The sequence below is a fragment of the Cydia pomonella genome, chromosome 22, assembly GCF_033807575.1.
Source record: "Cydia pomonella isolate Wapato2018A chromosome 22, ilCydPomo1, whole genome shotgun sequence".
Lineage (NCBI taxonomy): Eukaryota > Metazoa > Arthropoda > Insecta > Lepidoptera > Tortricidae > Cydia > Cydia pomonella.
In genome coordinates, this window is record NC_084724.1 from 6,594,628 (window position 1) to 6,612,421 (window position 17,794).

Here is a 17,794-nt window from a genome sequence, read left to right on the forward strand (position 1 = left end):
TTATGGGAATGCAAGTCCGATCATGAGTACTAGGTTTTATGTCACTGTCACTTTGACGTGACGAGTGATATGTCCAAGGCCTGTCGACTTCCTTAGAAAGATATGACGCTTCATAATTGCGCATGTGTGGTCTGACGCTCTGGAAATAGATACCAGTTATTAATATAAAAATATTTTGCTACAGCAACATTGCTCCTATCTGACTTTGTCTATTCAACTTTGGGAACAAATAAAATCATTTTTATCAAATATTTTGATTTATGTCACACTACCATATGTAAATTATTATTATTTTATATTAATTATTACCTATTTCAGTTTGTCTTTGTCTATGTTCATAAAATCTATGGAGGTCAGAGGCACATATACCGTCCATAAAGCCTTGCACTTGGGTCTGGCCGGTTAGAACATAGACAAAAGTCTGCAATGTCAATGCTGTCAAAGTAATTGACTATTTTCATTTTCAAAACTATCAGTTTTCATATAAAATGATTAAATAACGATTATGTTCTTGAAATAGATTTATTGATTAATTCTCACAGTATCTCCGCTCAGACTCGGTTAAAGTTTAATCCATTGTACTAAACTAAGAAACAACAATTTTTTCAAGGTAAGAAATATTTTAATCTATAAATAAAATAAGTGTACTATTGCCAAATTTAAATACATAAATTTAATCTTACCACCCTCTTAAGTCCCACGGACGCCCTATCGCATCCAAAATTACAATCAAAATTCATCATAGATGTAAAATTTAACATTGTTTTAGCCGGCAATTTAGAACTCTGGTAGCTATTAGCAAGGTTAGTAATTAGGGACATAGGTTATAGTATTGTTTAAAATGTGACTGTTTTGTTTTAGAGGGTGAACTTGAGAAAATAATCCATCATTTCCTTGGAAAGGCTCAAAATCAAAAGGCACGGATCCGCCACATTATTCCGACTAGTTGTAGTTTCTCGGTGACCATCAACAAGACCGCTGCATTGAGCTGTGGAGCAGAAAGTGTCCGACAATCGGATAGATGTAATAACAACTTTGTCTGTCATACATTCATGTATTTTTAGTTTTATAGGCTGATATATGTGATATGATTACAATTTACACTAATTGCAATTGTGGAGTAAAATCAGATGTGCCAATGATCATGTTTTAGATACATAAAAAGCTATATTAAATGCAATAAATAGTATATGTATATATATATAAAATTGTTTTTATCATGAAGATTTTAATGACTTCTATTTATTGTTATGAAGGTAATCTGGGAATTAAAACATGCGCTAAAAATAGGCGACCTAAACATAAATAACGCCTTAAAAAAATCAAAAGATAATAATCACACGCACAGGATAGGTTAACTATTTGGTACCCACATCAATAATGAACCGAAATTACCGACCTGTGGTCTCATTGAATAAAATTCATATAGGTATGTAGATATTATATGGAAGTGTCACAGTTACTTCAACAAGCCCCGACCGATACATAAATTTGTATAGAAAATGACTTTTTTCCTGCCTATTGTATGTTTTTCGAACGAATTAAGCTCTTTTGATCCTAATATATAGGAATACAAATATTTATAACTTGATAATAAACCGTATTGTTACCTTTTATATTGAAAAAACTTCAAAATATAGATATCATTATCTCTTAGGACAAAAGATGCCTGTGATTTTGATTAATATAATATGTAACAGATTATTTTTTTATTTGGTAAATACTAATTTGCAAACCTCACCCTAACAAAAACAAAAATAAAAAAATACAAAAAGAAATTCCGTCGCCGGGATTCGAACCCAGAACCACTAGCTAGAACTGGATCACTACCTACCAAAACCCGCCAGGCTAAACCGGTTGTCAATTTTAGTACTGAGATACAAAGAGAGCGCCACTAGTATAAACGAACTTTTGAAAGGGACATTTTTTTGTATGGAGTTAGCGTTCTTCTCCTAGTGAGTATTATTGGATATGTCCATGATGCATGATATGACGTCAAAAGCTTTTATATATTTTCATTCTCAATCTATTTACGGGCATAAGTTTTGTTTTGTTGTGAAATCAAACAGAGATGCAAGATTTTGACTAAATCAGTACAAATTCCTACCTATTCATCGTGGTAAGTTTAACAAATACTCGACGCAATAATTCTTAATGTTTATTGACCAATAATTATTTCAGATAAATATTGCGTCATTGTTGTTCCTAAATTATTGCGTCAACTTTTGCAGTTTGCTGCTCCAGCGTGAAACAGGGACCAGTCGCGTTAATGCTGGCGTGGCGTAAGGATCTGTGAGCTGTTTTAATGATATTTGAGGTCTCTGAAGACAGTTGCGAGATGCCTCCTGCAAAAGGGAGACGCGGCGTCAGCGACGCAGATGATGAGAGCGACGACTACAGGAAACGCAGGGACAGGAATAACGAGGTGAGTGAGGACTATCACCACAATAAAATATGGTGCAAATTCAAGTAATGGCCGCAACTCATGTAGATGTAAGTTTGTTTGCATACACATATTCACTTTCAATACGCATACTGCACATGTTATTTTTATTTATTTATCACAAATAAAAAATTGTTATATGACATACCATTTACTGCTCTTATGTAATTTTCCAGTGGTACTCTTATATCTTTTTTCCCAGTTTAAATATCGGTACACGGCAGGAAGTTGATAAGTCGAGATATAAATTTTTTAACTTATAATAGAATTACTTAGTTAAAATTTCTTAAATTTTATATTTCGAGTTATCAACTTCTTCCCGTGTATGGATATATTTTACTGCTTAACAAAGTGTCTCTAAAATCATCCTCAAATCTTAGCCCTTATTTATTAACACATTCACTGCCAGACAAAAAACGGCACACTACCCAGAAACCGGTGGTCTATAGCTGCATACAAAACAACCCGCCCAGCGCCCACCAGGTGGGTTCCCGGCAGTGAATGTGTTAACATAACAAATAAATTAAAGATTTTTGGAATGACTTTTTTTTACTTGTTTATTTCATGAAGAATTGGTCAGTTTAATTGTTAATATGTACAATGTTAAAATCAAAAACAAAATTTCCATACATGGCGGCTTGTGTAATGAAATTGAACCTTATGTAATTCTATTTTAAATTCAAATTTCTTCAATTTTATATCTTGAGTTATCAACTTCATGTACCAATATATTCTCTAACTAACATGTATGTATTTTTCCACAGGCCGTTAAAAAAAGCCGATTCAAATCAAAGCAGCGAACACAAGAAACATTCACCCGAGTGAGTAAACTAAAGGCCGAGAACCAGATGCTAGAAGACAAGGTCAAAACCCTCACGAAAGAGCTCCAGTTCCTCAAAGAGTTATTCCTGGCGCAGGCTACCAAGGCACCAAATCCTAAACTAGATGGCGTTGATCTGGAGAAACTTCTAGAGGACATACCAGATGAAAAGAAGTAGATTTAAGGGGAATTTAAATAGGACTATAGGCACTAGGCGGAACTTAATAATGTCCAGGACATGTTAACACAAGCTAAGCTCCTTTGCACGAAAATTTCCATGCAAGGTGTCACATTCTCAGTGGACCCGCTTACTGAATGCAATTGAAAACTTATATATACTTATTTAAAAAAATAGTACTAACAGAATAAATAATAGTACTTCCTACAAAACTGAAGTTTGACAGTGTTTCAAGGACGAATCATGTTGTCCCGTTCTAATGTATGGCACTATCATTTTCGGCTATTTAGGGTTGTCAAAATTCAAGTCATTATCTTATCTGTGGGCACGCAGATTAATGTCAAGTTTTGCCAACCCTAATAGCTTGTAACAACGCTGAAGCCGAACAGAGCCGAGAACGCCCGAACAATGCAGTTTCCCCTACTGGTAGGAAAAAAAATAATTATGTTGACTATTTAGCTGCTAGCATACAATTGGACATATTGACTTTAAAGGATTTGTTCATGACTCGTGAAATTTTTATATTTCTGTTTTATATCTGTTTTGTTAAAATTTTGATTGTTCTATGAGAACTGAATTTTCATTGCTTTAGGCATCACAGATTAAATAAGTTAGTTTAGTAAGAATAGTTTTAGTCAGTACAGAGTACATATTGATATATGTACATTTGATGGAATAAGAAAAGTTAAACTGATCTTTTGCAATAAGATGTCATATGTAAGATCATATTATCGTATTTACGTTCAAAATATATTTATTTGGTAAATATATGTACAAATTTTTAGACTACTAACCTGCTCAAAAATATACTGACATAAGCTTTTTTTCGAAAAGAACTGGAAAACTATTTTTGCATGTTGGTGTTGTAGAATTTTTGCTGCTGTCATGTCTGAGTTTGATCCAATACTATGTACCTAAGACACATATTGATTAGTGATTATGTAATGTAGTCAATTAAATTTTAATTCATTGTAATTCTTAATCAAAATTCTGTGTTGTGATTTCAATGCATTATATGTTTTATAAATAAGATTTTTTGATATAATATGCGATTTTATAATGAGATATGACAAAATAAAAAACCTCGAATTTATGTTTTGTTTTATTTATAAAACATTGATATTATACAAAAAATAATGCTAAATGAGCAAAAAATTATACTAATAAATAATAATAAACACTTGTAGTTCAATATCATAAGAAGTGCCCTTTGTTATTGCAGACAGATAGATATATGGCCCATACTTTAAAATTGATAAAGGTAGTGATTACATATTTTTGGCACTTCGTCAGAGTCGATATTGAACACATTGACTGTACATATTTTATTTTATATTTTAAATATGGTGCAATATTTACATCATTTAGGCATAGAATGTATTGGTTATCTTATATTTCACGACTTCTGTTTCCATAAAGACTCTTATACCTAATATACCACATAGAGGTGAATTTCTTAGGTTTTTTGTATCGTAACAAAACAAATTAACTTTTCAATATAAATTTAATGTACCGATGTAGTGAATAATCCTTTATCATAGTATTTTCACGGAAACGCACTAACGTGTTATGCTATTATTTTATGCTACAAATACGAACGTTTCCGAGAAAATACGATGACAAAAGAATTATTCATTATATCTGTAGGTATTTTAACATAAATAAAATAAAATCTTCATTTAGGATTCCAAAATATAACGTTTGCAAGACTATTAGTAATGGGAGTGTACATGAATACATTTCGAGTATTAGAACAAAAAAACAACTATGTACAACAGTCAAAATATCACATTTAAGCGTCTAACATAACATGTTGTTGTATATAAAATTATATCCTAAAAATAATTATTAGATAGATCTACAAGGTGCCCGTGAGCATTGCGAGGGATTTTAACGGTGAATTCCTGATGGCAACAGAAGCAAAAAATGTTATATGACATTTGGGAAATTCGACAAAAAAATATTTTTTTTCCCCTTTTTTGAACACTGCTGTACATAACACGTAATTTTTATTGATAAAGACATAACCTAAAATTAACTAAAAAGTTTTTTTTTTATTTGGGGGTAGCCTCTCGAATACATTTTTTTAATTTTTCGATGTCAATCAATAGGTATGTCCAGACCAGAAAGAATGATTTCGATAAACATTTAATTATCTCTGAAACTAGGCTTAATCCAGAAAATTTTATGTGACATTTTAGTTTCTAAATATTACCAGGAATGCTTAGTTAAAAATGTCTCGCAATGCTCACGGGCACCTTGTATATACGAAAAGTTTCGGGTCTATAAACCAATGTGAGTAATGGTTACCTACCAAGGATCTTATATTTAAATACATAGAAAACATCCATGACTCAGGAACAAATATCCATGCTCATCACACGAATAAACGCCCTTACCAGTATTTGAACCCGGGACCATCGGCTTCATAGGCAGGGTCACTACCCACTAGGCCAGACAGGTTGTCAACTCATCGTGATCCCCCTAGATGGCGCTCACTTCCACACATTAATAACTCCATCCGCGGCCGCGCTCACTAGGTAGGGCTTGTGGCCCTCCGCCACGGCGAGGTCCGTGAGGGGCGCCGCGTGCTGGAAGGAGCGCGACTCCACGCTGCGGTACACGTTGTCGTCCACGGCCGACACAGGCGGCGCAGACTTGCAGTATTCTTGGATGACGGTGGTGCCATCTATTATGCGGCTTCTGGAAATTCAATTGACAGTTCAATATAGGGATCGCGCGCGTTGGAGGGTCTGCGATCTTGTGGCCTGAATCGGAAACTTGTACATTGACATTTCACGCCAAATCAAGTGCTGCTATCTACCGTTCTCTTGTACATTACTATGCACGAGAGAACATTTCAGAGTAACTAAAAACATTATAATTAAATGAAATAGGTTAAAGCCAGAACGATGAGGGGCAGATTGAAGCAGTTTTGTATTTGGATGGTTAACTACGAAATGTTTTAAGTACCCGAAAATGTAAAAAAAAAACATTGTTTTTGTATTCATTTATCTATCTAAGGAAATACATATACGTGGTGCGTACTCTATAACCCGGTCGAACAATGGAGTACCATACCCCTGTCCATATGCTTCGCCAAGCCCCCCAAGGGGACAAAAATTCTAACCAAATGTATGCCCTCCTCTTGTCCATCGGCCATATAAACTGACGCCCATCACCTGGCGACGCCCTTGCCACTGTCCAAGATTCTAACCAACCTGTGTTGATGCTGTGTTGGCGGGGAAAGCGCGGTGGAATCCTCGGCGCGCGAGAGGCTCCAATATCTCAGGCGTTGGTCTGAACCGCCAGTTACCAGCCATGGTTGCCCGTCTGTGGTACCCGCCACGCCACAGCTTAGGTAGTGCGATGCCTGAGAAGACAAGGCGAATTAGAAACGAGAGATACAGAAGAGTGACTTTCTAGTGTGGTGTATTATTTAGGTTAAGAGTAATTTAAGACATTCATTAAAAAAATTACCTTTGTTTTTTTCTTTTATTTATGTTTTAATTATTTATTTATTTCACAGTGTTTATCCTTTTATTCTATCTTTCAGTTAGTAATTTTCATGTAGTCCACACTAGTGTGCTGTCTCTGTGTAACGTAGTCATGTACCCACCGGCGCCTGGTAGTCGAGCGGCACGGGCCCGGCGGCGGCGGGCCACAGCGCGTGCGTGCGCTGCGTGCTCTCCAGGCACCACGCCGCCGCGTCGCGGGCGCCGAGGGCCCACACTAGTGTGCTGTCTCTGTGTAACGTAGTCATGTACCCACCGGCGCCTGGTAGTCGAGCGGCACGGGCCCGGCGGCGGCGGGCCACAGCGCGTGCGTGCGCTGCGTGCTCTCCAGGCACCACGCCGCCGCGTCGCGGGCGCCGAGGGCCCACACTAGTGTGCTGTCTCTGTGTAACGTAGTCATGTACCCACCGGCGCCTGGTAGTCGAGCGGCACGGGCCCGGCGGCGGCGGGCCACAGCGCGTGCGTGCGCTGCGTGCTCTCCAGGCACCACGCCGCCGCGTCGCGGGCGCCGAGGGCCCACACTAGTGTGCTGTCTCTGTGTAACGTAGTCATGTACCCACCGGCGCCTGGTAGTCGAGCGGCACGGGCCCGGCGGCGGCGGGCCACAGCGCGTGCGTGCGCTGCGTGCTCTCCAGGCACCACGCCGCCGCGTCGCGGGCGCCGAGGGCCCACACTAGTGTGCTGTCTCTGTGTAACGTAGTCATGTACCCACCGGCGCCTGGTAGTCGAGCGGCACGGGCCCGGCGGCGGCGGGCCACAGCGCGTGCGTGCGCTGCGTGCTCTCCAGGCACCACGCCGCCGCGTCGCGGGCGCCGAGGGCCCACACTAGTGTGCTGTCTCTGTGTAACGTAGTCATGTACCCACCGGCGCCTGGTAGTCGAGCGGCACGGGCCCGGCGGCGGCGGGCCACAGCGCGTGCGTGCGCTGCGTGCTCTCCAGGCACCACGCCGCCGCGTCGCGGGCGCCGAGGGCCCACACTAGTGTGCTGTCTCTGTGTAACGTAGTCATGTACCCACCGGCGCCTGGTAGTCGAGCGGCACGGGCCCGGCGGCGGCGGGCCACAGCGCGTGCGTGCGCTGCGTGCTCTCCAGGCACCACGCCGCCGCGTCGCGGGCGCCGAGGGCCCACACTAGTGTGCTGTCTCTGTGTAACGTAGTCATGTACCCACCGGCGCCTGGTAGTCGAGCGGCACGGGCCCGGCGGCGGCGGGCCACAGCGCGTGCGTGCGCTGCGTGCTCTCCAGGCACCACGCCGCCGCGTCGCGGGCGCCGAGGGCCCACACTAGTGTGCTGTCTCTGTGTAACGTAGTCATGTACCCACCGGCGCCTGGTAGTCGAGCGGCACGGGCCCGGCGGCGGCGGGCCACAGCGCGTGCGTGCGCTGCGTGCTCTCCAGGCACCACGCCGCCGCGTCGCGGGCGCCGAGGGCCCACACTATTGTGCTGTCTCTGTGTAACGTAGTCATGTACCCACCGGCGCCTGGTAGTCGAGCGGCACGGGCCCGGCGGCGGCGGGCCACAGCGCGTGCGTGCGCTGCGTGCTCTCCAGGCACCACGCCGCCGCGTCGCGGGCGCCGAGGGCCCACACTAGTGTGCTGTCTCTGTGTAACGTAGTCATGTACCCACCGGCGCCTGGTAGTCGAGCGGCACGGGCCCGGCGGCGGCGGGCCACAGCGCGTGCGTGCGCTGCGTGCTCTCCAGGCACCACGCCGCCGCGTCGCGGGCGCCGAGGGCCCACACTAGTGTGCTGTCTCTGTGTAACGTAGTCATGTACCCACCGGCGCCTGGTAGTCGAGCGGCACGGGCCCGGCGGCGGCGGGCCACAGCGCGTGCGTGCGCTGCGTGCTCTCCAGGCACCACGCCGCCGCGTCGCGGGCGCCGAGGGCCCACACTAGTGTGCTGTCTCTGTGTAACGTAGTCATGTACCCACCGGCGCCTGGTAGTCGAGCGGCACGGGCCCGGCGGCGGCGGGCCACAGCGCGTGCGTGCGCTGCGTGCTCTCCAGGCACCACGCCGCCGCGTCGCGGGCGCCGAGGGCCCACACTAGTGTGCTGTCTCTGTGTAACGTAGTCATGTACCCACCGGCGCCTGGTAGTCGAGCGGCACGGGCCCGGCGGCGGCGGGCCACAGCGCGTGCGTGCGCTGCGTGCTCTCCAGGCACCACGCCGCCGCGTCGCGGGCGCCGAGGGCCCACACTAGTGTGCTGTCTCTGTGTAACGTAGTCATGTACCCACCGGCGCCTGGTAGTCGAGCGGCACGGGCCCGGCGGCGGCGGGCCACAGCGCGTGCGTGCGCTGCGTGCTCTCCAGGCACCACGCCGCCGCGTCGCGGGCGCCGAGGGCCCACACTAGTGTGCTGTCTCTGTGTAACGTAGTCATGTACCCACCGGCGCCTGGTAGTCGAGCGGCACGGGCCCGGCGGCGGCGGGCCACAGCGCGTGCGTGCGCTGCGTGCTCTCCAGGCACCACGCCGCCGCGTCGCGGGCGCCGAGGGCCCACACTAGTGTGCTGTCTCTGTGTAACGTAGTCATGTACCCACCGGCGCCTGGTAGTCGAGCGGCACGGGCCCGGCGGCGGCGGGCCACAGCGCGTGCGTGCGCTGCGTGCTCTCCAGGCACCACGCCGCCGCGTCGCGGGCGCCGAGGGCCCACACTAGTGTGCTGTCTCTGTGTAACGTAGTCATGTACCCACCGGCGCCTGGTAGTCGAGCGGCACGGGCCCGGCGGCGGCGGGCCACAGCGCGTGCGTGCGCTGCGTGCTCTCCAGGCACCACGCCGCCGCGTCGCGGGCGCCGAGGGCCCACACTAGTGTGCTGTCTCTGTGTAACGTAGTCATGTACCCACCGGCGCCTGGTAGTCGAGCGGCACGGGCCCGGCGGCGGCGGGCCACAGCGCGTGCGTGCGCTGCGTGCTCTCCAGGCACCACGCCGCCGCGTCGCGGGCGCCGAGGGCCCACACTAGTGTGCTGTCTCTGTGTAACGTAGTCATGTACCCACCGGCGCCTGGTAGTCGAGCGGCACGGGCCCGGCGGCGGCGGGCCACAGCGCGTGCGTGCGCTGCGTGCTCTCCAGGCACCACGCCGCCGCGTCGCGGGCGCCGAGGGCCCACACCAGAGATGATTGTCCACCGCCAAACCCGACTATGCGGCGGACGCGCTCCGCTGTCACAGACATTCAATTATTGAATAATATTATTAACACGATCTGGCTTGTAAGTAAAAAGTTTAAAACGGTGTCCTTTTAAAACGGATTTGCAGGACTTCTCAGGTTGGAACAATCACAGCACATACCATCAAATTGTTAATACTGTATATTAATACTATAATATATAGCTGTAATAGTAATTTTAATTCACTCTTCGTCCTTTTGATAATATGTATGCTTTAACATATAGTTTCGGAAATCCGTAGTTTTATTAAAAAAAATTGTGCATATGTCCTAAGCTAAAACTGCAAAATATGGCTGTCTTTAATTTACAACTAAAATTCCCAGCTGTCGATCAGGTTCGAAGGAATCTTTAAGTTAGAAACGCTTCACAGGCGACAAATTTCAATATAAGTCAGTAACCGTATCTAGTGAGGCCTGTAACGAACGATTATGTAAAATATTGTTTGATTGAATGGAAATACGAGCATGTGCGAAGAATGTTGTACTTACAATTAGGATGTCGCACAGAAGTAATGGGCAGCTGAAATCGCAGGTCCCACACGCATATTGCACCGCTGGAGGTACCCGCACACAGGTAACCGCCTCGCGTATACATGCACGTGTACACGCCTTGTTTAAGGTCGCCTTGGAGCTTCCATGCGTTGCCTTTAGAAAAAAAACATCGATGCAGATAGCATAGCATAGTATATTTACACCTAGGGCAGTAAAGTAAGAATTTTTTACATATGATTTGAAACTTTCTTTGTTACTAGCCGAGGCATGTAAATAAATAAATATTATAGGACATTATTACACAAATTGACTGAGTCCCACAGTAAGCTCAATAAGGCTTGTGTTGAGGGTACTTAAACAATGATATATATAATATATACATATTTATAAATACTTAAATACATAGAAAACATCCATGACTCAGGAACAAATATCCATGCTCATCACACGAACACATGTATACTATTTTTCTGCTCGACAGAGCCGGAAAGCGGCAATTTTTTTAGCACAGCGGGCCCAAAGTTGACGCTTGCCGGAAAAATAAATAACGTGCACGACACGAGAGGCCAAAAAATTAAGGAAAGATATTCTAGTCATAGTAATGAATTATAATAAAATTGTAACACGACTTGCTTTAATCCACATTATATCTACACTTTTGTAGAGCCATCCTGGTCACGGCACCAATTTGTTACATTACTTCTATTGATGAAGTCTCTATACTAAGCATCAGTGAAGAACTAAATCTTGTGCCAATCTACCAATGACAACGCCTTTCTTTAAGACTTATAAGTCTGTGTTTTTTAGCGTTATTCTTTTGCCGCTAATTATCCTCATTTTTTTAGAAAATCTTCTACAATGCTTTTTATTCATTTTTAACAAGCAGAAACGTCTGCAAACGATGCTATAAATTTAAAAGTGGGAAAAATGCTGCCCTGAGTGAGACTTGAACTCACGGCTGGGTTAGTTCAAGTCTTACCCAGGGTAGTAATATTTCCATCGCATTGTTCTACCATAGTCGTCACGTCAGTCTTTAGGCAGCATATTTCATTTTTAAGTTTTCGATTTTTGATCAACAATATTATTAAAAATTGTTAGACCTATAATCCAACACAGTTTGGATGCCACTCCTAGATGTAAAGCCGCTAAAACGTGCAGTGAACATGTTCAAAGATTCGCCTTCTATTCACTATTATTTACCTGGGGCTCGCAGGTCCCAGCCGACAACGGTAGCGTAGAGCGTGCAGTACGCAACGACGCCGCCAGCACACGTCACGCAGCAACACCCGCCCTTGAACACAAACACTCAAATTTTGTTGGACCAAATCACCTGTCACCGTTAAAACGATCGCTAAATGTTATTGTATGGGAAATCTCATAGTACATTTCTGAGTAGCGTTGATCATTCTGCCAAATATGGTTGGTGTAACTGGACCTTAATCTGGTTATTTACACAAGGCTAAAAAAAAACCATAAAATATGGGAATTATCTCTAATATCTCGATTTACAAAGTAAAATAAAATTAAGCAAACAAAGGCACAACATTATGATCCTTTTCGAAGATAATGAGGAACTTTTCGATTCGAGTTGTAGATAAATCTAGAAACCCGTTAAATAATTTCTTGCAGAATGGAGACCGGAGGATATCCAAGTATCCGTAAGGAGGCTGTCTTGAATGAATATAGATAAATAGATATATATTTATTGAATGGAAGATGTAACAATGACAATGACAGTAGAAGAATGTGTTGTAGAATAATCGTAATGATACGATAAAAGTAAACAAGTACCTCCGCGCCCATCTCCAGCTGCCGGCACTGGGAGAGCGTCATACGCGACGAGCCCGAGTCTGGCCTGTAAAGAAACAAACGTTTAATTTTTGACCACTACGACTATTTTATATAATATTAAACTTTGTTACAATGTAGTAAGGTTCATTTTTTTATATGTAACCTTTGTCGGCTACTGATAACCAAGGCTCGGAAAAACGCCATTTTGAAAACATTAGCCTGTTCCGTACAACAGAGACTTCCTTATGCCAATATCTCTGACGCGAGGGCCAGTGAAGGTGACACAAAGACCCTCAGGGAGACCATGGTGGAACGACTGAATTTGTCCTTGGACGTCGTGGCCGAATGGGGCGTAGCCAACTTGGTCGGATTCAACGCCACCAAAACACAACTGCAAAACGGAGTCAGTTCACCTTGGCTCCCACTTACCGAAATGTGTCCCTTCCCGTGACTAACACTTTGGAGCTTCTTGGTCTAAGTTTAAAATCGAACCTAAACTTCGGGTTGACTATTGAATCCAGGGCTAAAACTGCTGCCAAAAAACTTGGTATCCTATTTAAGGTGAAGCGGTATCTCACGCCGAATCAGCTTGTCTCACTATACCAAGCACAGGTCCGCTCGTGCATAGAATACTGCTGCCACCTATGGGACGGTTCCGCCAAATACTCGTATCAGCTGGCAGCCCTGGACTCGATAGAGCGCCGGGCTCATAAGACTCTTTGGCGATGACCCATCTATCAAGTCAAAGTTACAGAGCCTTGAGCATCGCCGTCGAGTCGCTAGCCTATCGGTGTTCTATCGGATACATTACTGAACCGGTGAGCTCCATCTTAGGCCCTGTCTTCACTTTCCATCAGGTGTGACTAGAGCCAATCGCCGATCAGTTTTTAATAAATAAATAAAAAATGTCAACCATTAAATATCCGTATCAGGGATATCACGAATGTCGCATTCTTCACATACGCGAATGCGAAACCGAATGTCCAGAACGCGCATGTCCGAATGCGAATATGAATGTTACGAAATATGTAGTTGTTATTATCATTCTTGATATTTTGGAATGGAACTTTGTGCATTTTTGATATTTTAGAAAGGTTAGGGAATAATTTTGCACGAATTGCTTTAATTATCAGTAAAAAAGTACTATCATTTATGTGGTAAAATACAATATTCATTTATTGCGCTATCGTACACAAACATGACAATTTATATCACATAAAAAATCACTTCAGAACTATTACAATTATTTAACATTAAAAATGCACAACATTAATATTCAAGTCGCGCCGGCGGTCTACTGGCTTCAATGACATTGTAACAGTTTTTCGATCAGGACACGTGTCCGTCTTACGAATTTTCAATCTGTCGAATCTGTCGGTCACGTGACCTGTCGCGAGTTTAAAAAATTTTTCCCTATCACAAAAAGTGCACAAAACTTATGTTACCTTAAGAACGGGATGTTATAAAGTGTTGAAAAATGCTGTCTTCTGGTCAAAATGCATTACTTGATAACAGTTTGCGCGCACTGCCCATACGCGAGTCAAGAGCGAAACAAACCTGAGTACAAATATGGAGCCCTCCTGGGTGGCCGCGACGAAAGATTGTCCGCCTTCGCACGCCGCCATTGAGATCACTGGCCCGGCGCCTCGATTGTACATCGCTTTTGATCTGTTAACAAATTATATTCATTCAAAATACTCTATAAGCGGTTATGTTTATACAACTTAGGGAACAAATCTTATTAAATATGTTAATTTTAGTTTTTTGTAATATTTTATTTTGTAGTCACACTACTACGTATAATCTATGAACTGGATAATCGTATAATCTATGGATTCGAACCGGTATATATTTATAGCCATATTTCTACATTAAGATGAAGGATTATAAATTTTGACGTCAGGTATCTTGATATATCACAGCAATTACAAAACTCATGAAAGTATTGTTTGGTGAACTCTAAACTGGTTATTCATGGCATCGACTTCATTTCTGTAGTTGCCGTTACACGATTGGTTTACTTTTATAGCAGAAAAAATCGTATCAAAGATGCGTTTTTTTAAACCAGTGGTGGGCAAAGTACGGCCCGCGGGCCAAATCCGGCTCTCGGAAGGATTTTATCTAGTCCGCCGCCGGTCCTTCGAATTAGTATATGGCCCACGATATATTAAACTACATTTTTGCTGCAATTCTGGCCCCCATGAAGAAAGTTTGACCACCACTGTTATAAACAAACATTTTCATTGTACAGGCAAATGGGACCGATTCAAGCCTCTAAATTTTCCATGTAGATTAGTCTAAATACACAACCCAATACTGTATTTGTGATTCATTGGTAAGATTATACAATAAACTTTCTAATATCAAAACTGAATTGACTGTTAGTAAATTTAAAAATTATGTAAAACGTAAGCTTATCTCTAAAGCCTATTATAGCATACAAGACTACATGAACGATGAAACACCGTGGGATTAAGTGTGATTGAAAATAATTAATTATTTATTGTTATGTGAGTAATGATAAAATTGATAATTCAATGTATAAATTAGGTAATCCGTATTTTTTGACATTTAAATTTTATTCTAGAAAGTTTCTAGACTAGTATTATTACACAATTTTGGTGTTTGACGATCCTTTTATGAAATTTTTATTATTAAGTTTGACATATCTATAATAATTCAATGTTTTTTTAGAAAAATAATAACTGCATCAATAAATTGCTCTGATATTTAGATTAAGATGATATTTGTAAAATTTGACAATTTAAAAGTGCTTTTTGCTAGGCCTATTTGAATAAAGAATATATTGACTTTGACTTTGAATTCATTACCTGTAGAATATGTGGTCGTATCAAAATTATACGCTGTAGAATGGTACGGAAGGAGTATCTAAGATAAAGGCCATATAATTACTTACTTATTGATATACGCGTGCTGAGCAAGGCGGTTAGCATCCCATAGTCTCACGGTGCCGTCGTCGGAGCATGAGCCGAAGAGGTTCTTTTGGCCTGGCAATGTCACCAGCTGAGTCACGCGGGCCCTGGATTGTGAACAAAACGTGAGGACCAACACACAGAAGATAATATTCATTATGTGTAAAATTGATGAAAAGAAAATCCACAATTCAAGTGTCTTTGCCACTATAAGGGACCGTGCAAGTTGGAGGGTTACCATCTTGTGCACTAAACGGGAAACTTAAACTTGACATTGACAGACGCCAAAGCAGGTGCTTCTGCAGGTGCACGCGCGCTCCCTTGAGCGTTATAGGTTCTGCCATCTTGTGGTATAAATCGGAAATCTAAACTTGACATTTACACTGCGCCAAAACAAGGGGCTCCTGTGCTGCCCGCTAAGGTTCAGGCAAGCACCCTATAGTCCTATTTTTAAAAAATATAAGTTTTAATTATAAGTTAACTGACTTGTGCTCGTGCAAATACGCCAGCAGCTGATTTCCCGGCCGCCACGAGGAGGGTGGTCGGACCTCATCGCAATTGTCTGTACTGTCATCATTGGACCTGCAAACAATCAATTACTTTATGCAATACGACTATTACTCATTACAATCAAGGGGTCAAGAAAAAGTGACATGTTGTGACAAGGGGGAGGGGGGAGTCACAAACTTTCTGACGTCACTTTAACTTCATAATTAAACGTATTTTTTTTAATTCGCTGTACAGTTAAATAACGATTTTTTTTAACGGTAATCGTTTTCTGCGTTTAAATTTCTTTCCTAATCGATTTTGTGTTATAATTACTAATATTTCTTTTGTCATAAATATTTTGATAAAATATTAATAGTACCTAATTCGATTTGCCGATTTCGTTGATAAAAAATGCCAAAAAAGTGACGTCACACCAGAGGGGGGAGGGGTTTGACAAATCTGACCTAATGTGACAAGCGAGGGGGGAGGGGTCAAAAAGCATGGAAATTCGTGTGACGTAATTAAGGGTTGACTTCTTAGCGGTTTAGGTATAAATGTTTTTAATTGCAGACCCATAAGTCAAAAAAATAAAGACTTAGAACCGTTTAATGGTGATTTTAAGACCAATTTTTGCAATTAATATCCATCGAGCCGATTTCGTTGACACATGTATCGAGTTCGGCCACGGTCTTAGAAATATAATGAATATTAACATATATATTTTTTGCTTTAATAAAACAAATCTTTCAAACGAATCTTTCAATCCGGAGGTTAGCGGGTTCACATCTTTCATCATTTGTTATTTACCAATAGCTTTTCGGTGAAGGACAACATCGTGGGGAAACCTGCATACATCTGATAATAATTTCAAAGGTGTATGTGAAGTCCCCAACCCGCATTGGGCTAGCGTGGGGACTATAGCCCAAGCGCTCTCGCGCATGAGAGGAGGAGATAAATGATGATGATGATGATGATGATAAAAAACTGCAAAGTAACATCAATTTCAAGGATATTGGGTGTTGACAGCCCCTCAACTTCCTAAGGCCCAGCCATACTCATTAAATTCTAAAATTTGCCACTAAAATTTGAACCTATAGTGCAGGGACAACAGTTGATTTTCTTTTGTTTGAAAATTAAACGAAATAAAACAAATGTAACTCTGTTCCAATTACTAAATAAGTCCTATAGGTCGGACCTTGGGCCTTATGTGGTTATCATAACCCTTATTGACTTTTACTGCCGACTGTAGCGGTTGAAGACTTGAAATTGATTGTTACTTTTTACCTTAATGATTTGAGAAATTTCTGTTGCATCCTCGCTGTCAAATTCCGCAGTTCGACGCGACACGGCGCCATGCTATCTGGATTCAACATCAACATAATGAAATATAATAAAAATACATATATTACATATTCAAAAATATCTCTAAATTTGAAAAAAAGTCGATAACATCGATAATTACTAAGCGATTTCAATTCAATTCAATTCACAAACACAGCGAAGAGCCATTCTGATCATCATCAGCAGTTCCATTTCATTAAATGTCACTTTTTTAAATGTAAATGCTTGTTTTGTTAAGGAAAATACAAAAATCACTATATCACATTCACATTTCAAGAGTTCCCTCGATTCCTCATGGATGCCAGCATCAGAACTGAGTTTTGACAAAAACGGGACCAATCTGTATATATATAAATTCAAACAAAAAAATATTTTTTTAAATCGGTTTAGAAATGACGGAGTTATGGAGTAACAAACATTAAAAAAAACATACAACCGAATTGATAACCTCCTCTTTTTGATATCTTGAAGTCGGTTAAAAAAAAGGTAGGTTTACAGGCCTAATTGTGTAAGGCTGTATGAAATTCCTTTACATATCATCTTCACTCATCGCACCGGATACGTAGTGTTTCCGGACCAAATTTTGAAGTAAGTCATGTCAACATTTCATTGCAAGTTTGAGAAAACAC

General features: G+C 42.3%; 2 protein-coding genes across 2 annotated transcripts in view; one reads left to right on the plus strand and one right to left on the minus strand.

The window, feature by feature from the left end:
• Positions 1 to 1,970: 1,970 nt before the first annotated feature.
• LOC133530179 (CCAAT/enhancer-binding protein gamma-like) lies at positions 1,971 to 4,534 on the plus strand. Its single transcript, XM_061868035.1, has 3 exons — positions 1,971 to 2,119; positions 2,232 to 2,425; positions 3,208 to 4,534. Exons 2-3 carry the CDS (start codon positions 2,306 to 2,308, stop codon positions 3,439 to 3,441), a joined length of 354 nt encoding a protein of 117 aa, XP_061724019.1. The 5' UTR covers positions 1,971 to 2,119; positions 2,232 to 2,305; the 3' UTR covers positions 3,442 to 4,534.
• A 1,292-nt stretch (positions 4,535 to 5,826) lies between these two features.
• LOC133530180 (phosphoinositide 3-kinase regulatory subunit 4) overlaps positions 5,827 to 17,794 on the minus strand; it is a 36,525-nt gene continuing 24,557 nt past the window's right edge. The window contains exons 22-31 of the mRNA XM_061868036.1: positions 17,109 to 17,184; positions 15,822 to 15,917; positions 15,320 to 15,442; positions 13,960 to 14,070; positions 12,403 to 12,466; positions 11,812 to 11,902; positions 10,609 to 10,764; positions 9,949 to 10,112; positions 6,663 to 6,814; positions 5,827 to 6,144 (exon numbers count right to left, since the gene is read on the minus strand). Coding sequence (XP_061724020.1) covers positions 5,937 to 6,144; positions 6,663 to 6,814; positions 9,949 to 10,112; positions 10,609 to 10,764; positions 11,812 to 11,902; positions 12,403 to 12,466; positions 13,960 to 14,070; positions 15,320 to 15,442; positions 15,822 to 15,917; positions 17,109 to 17,184 — 1,241 coding nt within the window. The 3' untranslated portion in view covers positions 5,827 to 5,936. The remainder of the gene's footprint in view (positions 6,145 to 6,662; positions 6,815 to 9,948; positions 10,113 to 10,608; positions 10,765 to 11,811; positions 11,903 to 12,402; positions 12,467 to 13,959; positions 14,071 to 15,319; positions 15,443 to 15,821; positions 15,918 to 17,108; positions 17,185 to 17,794) is intronic.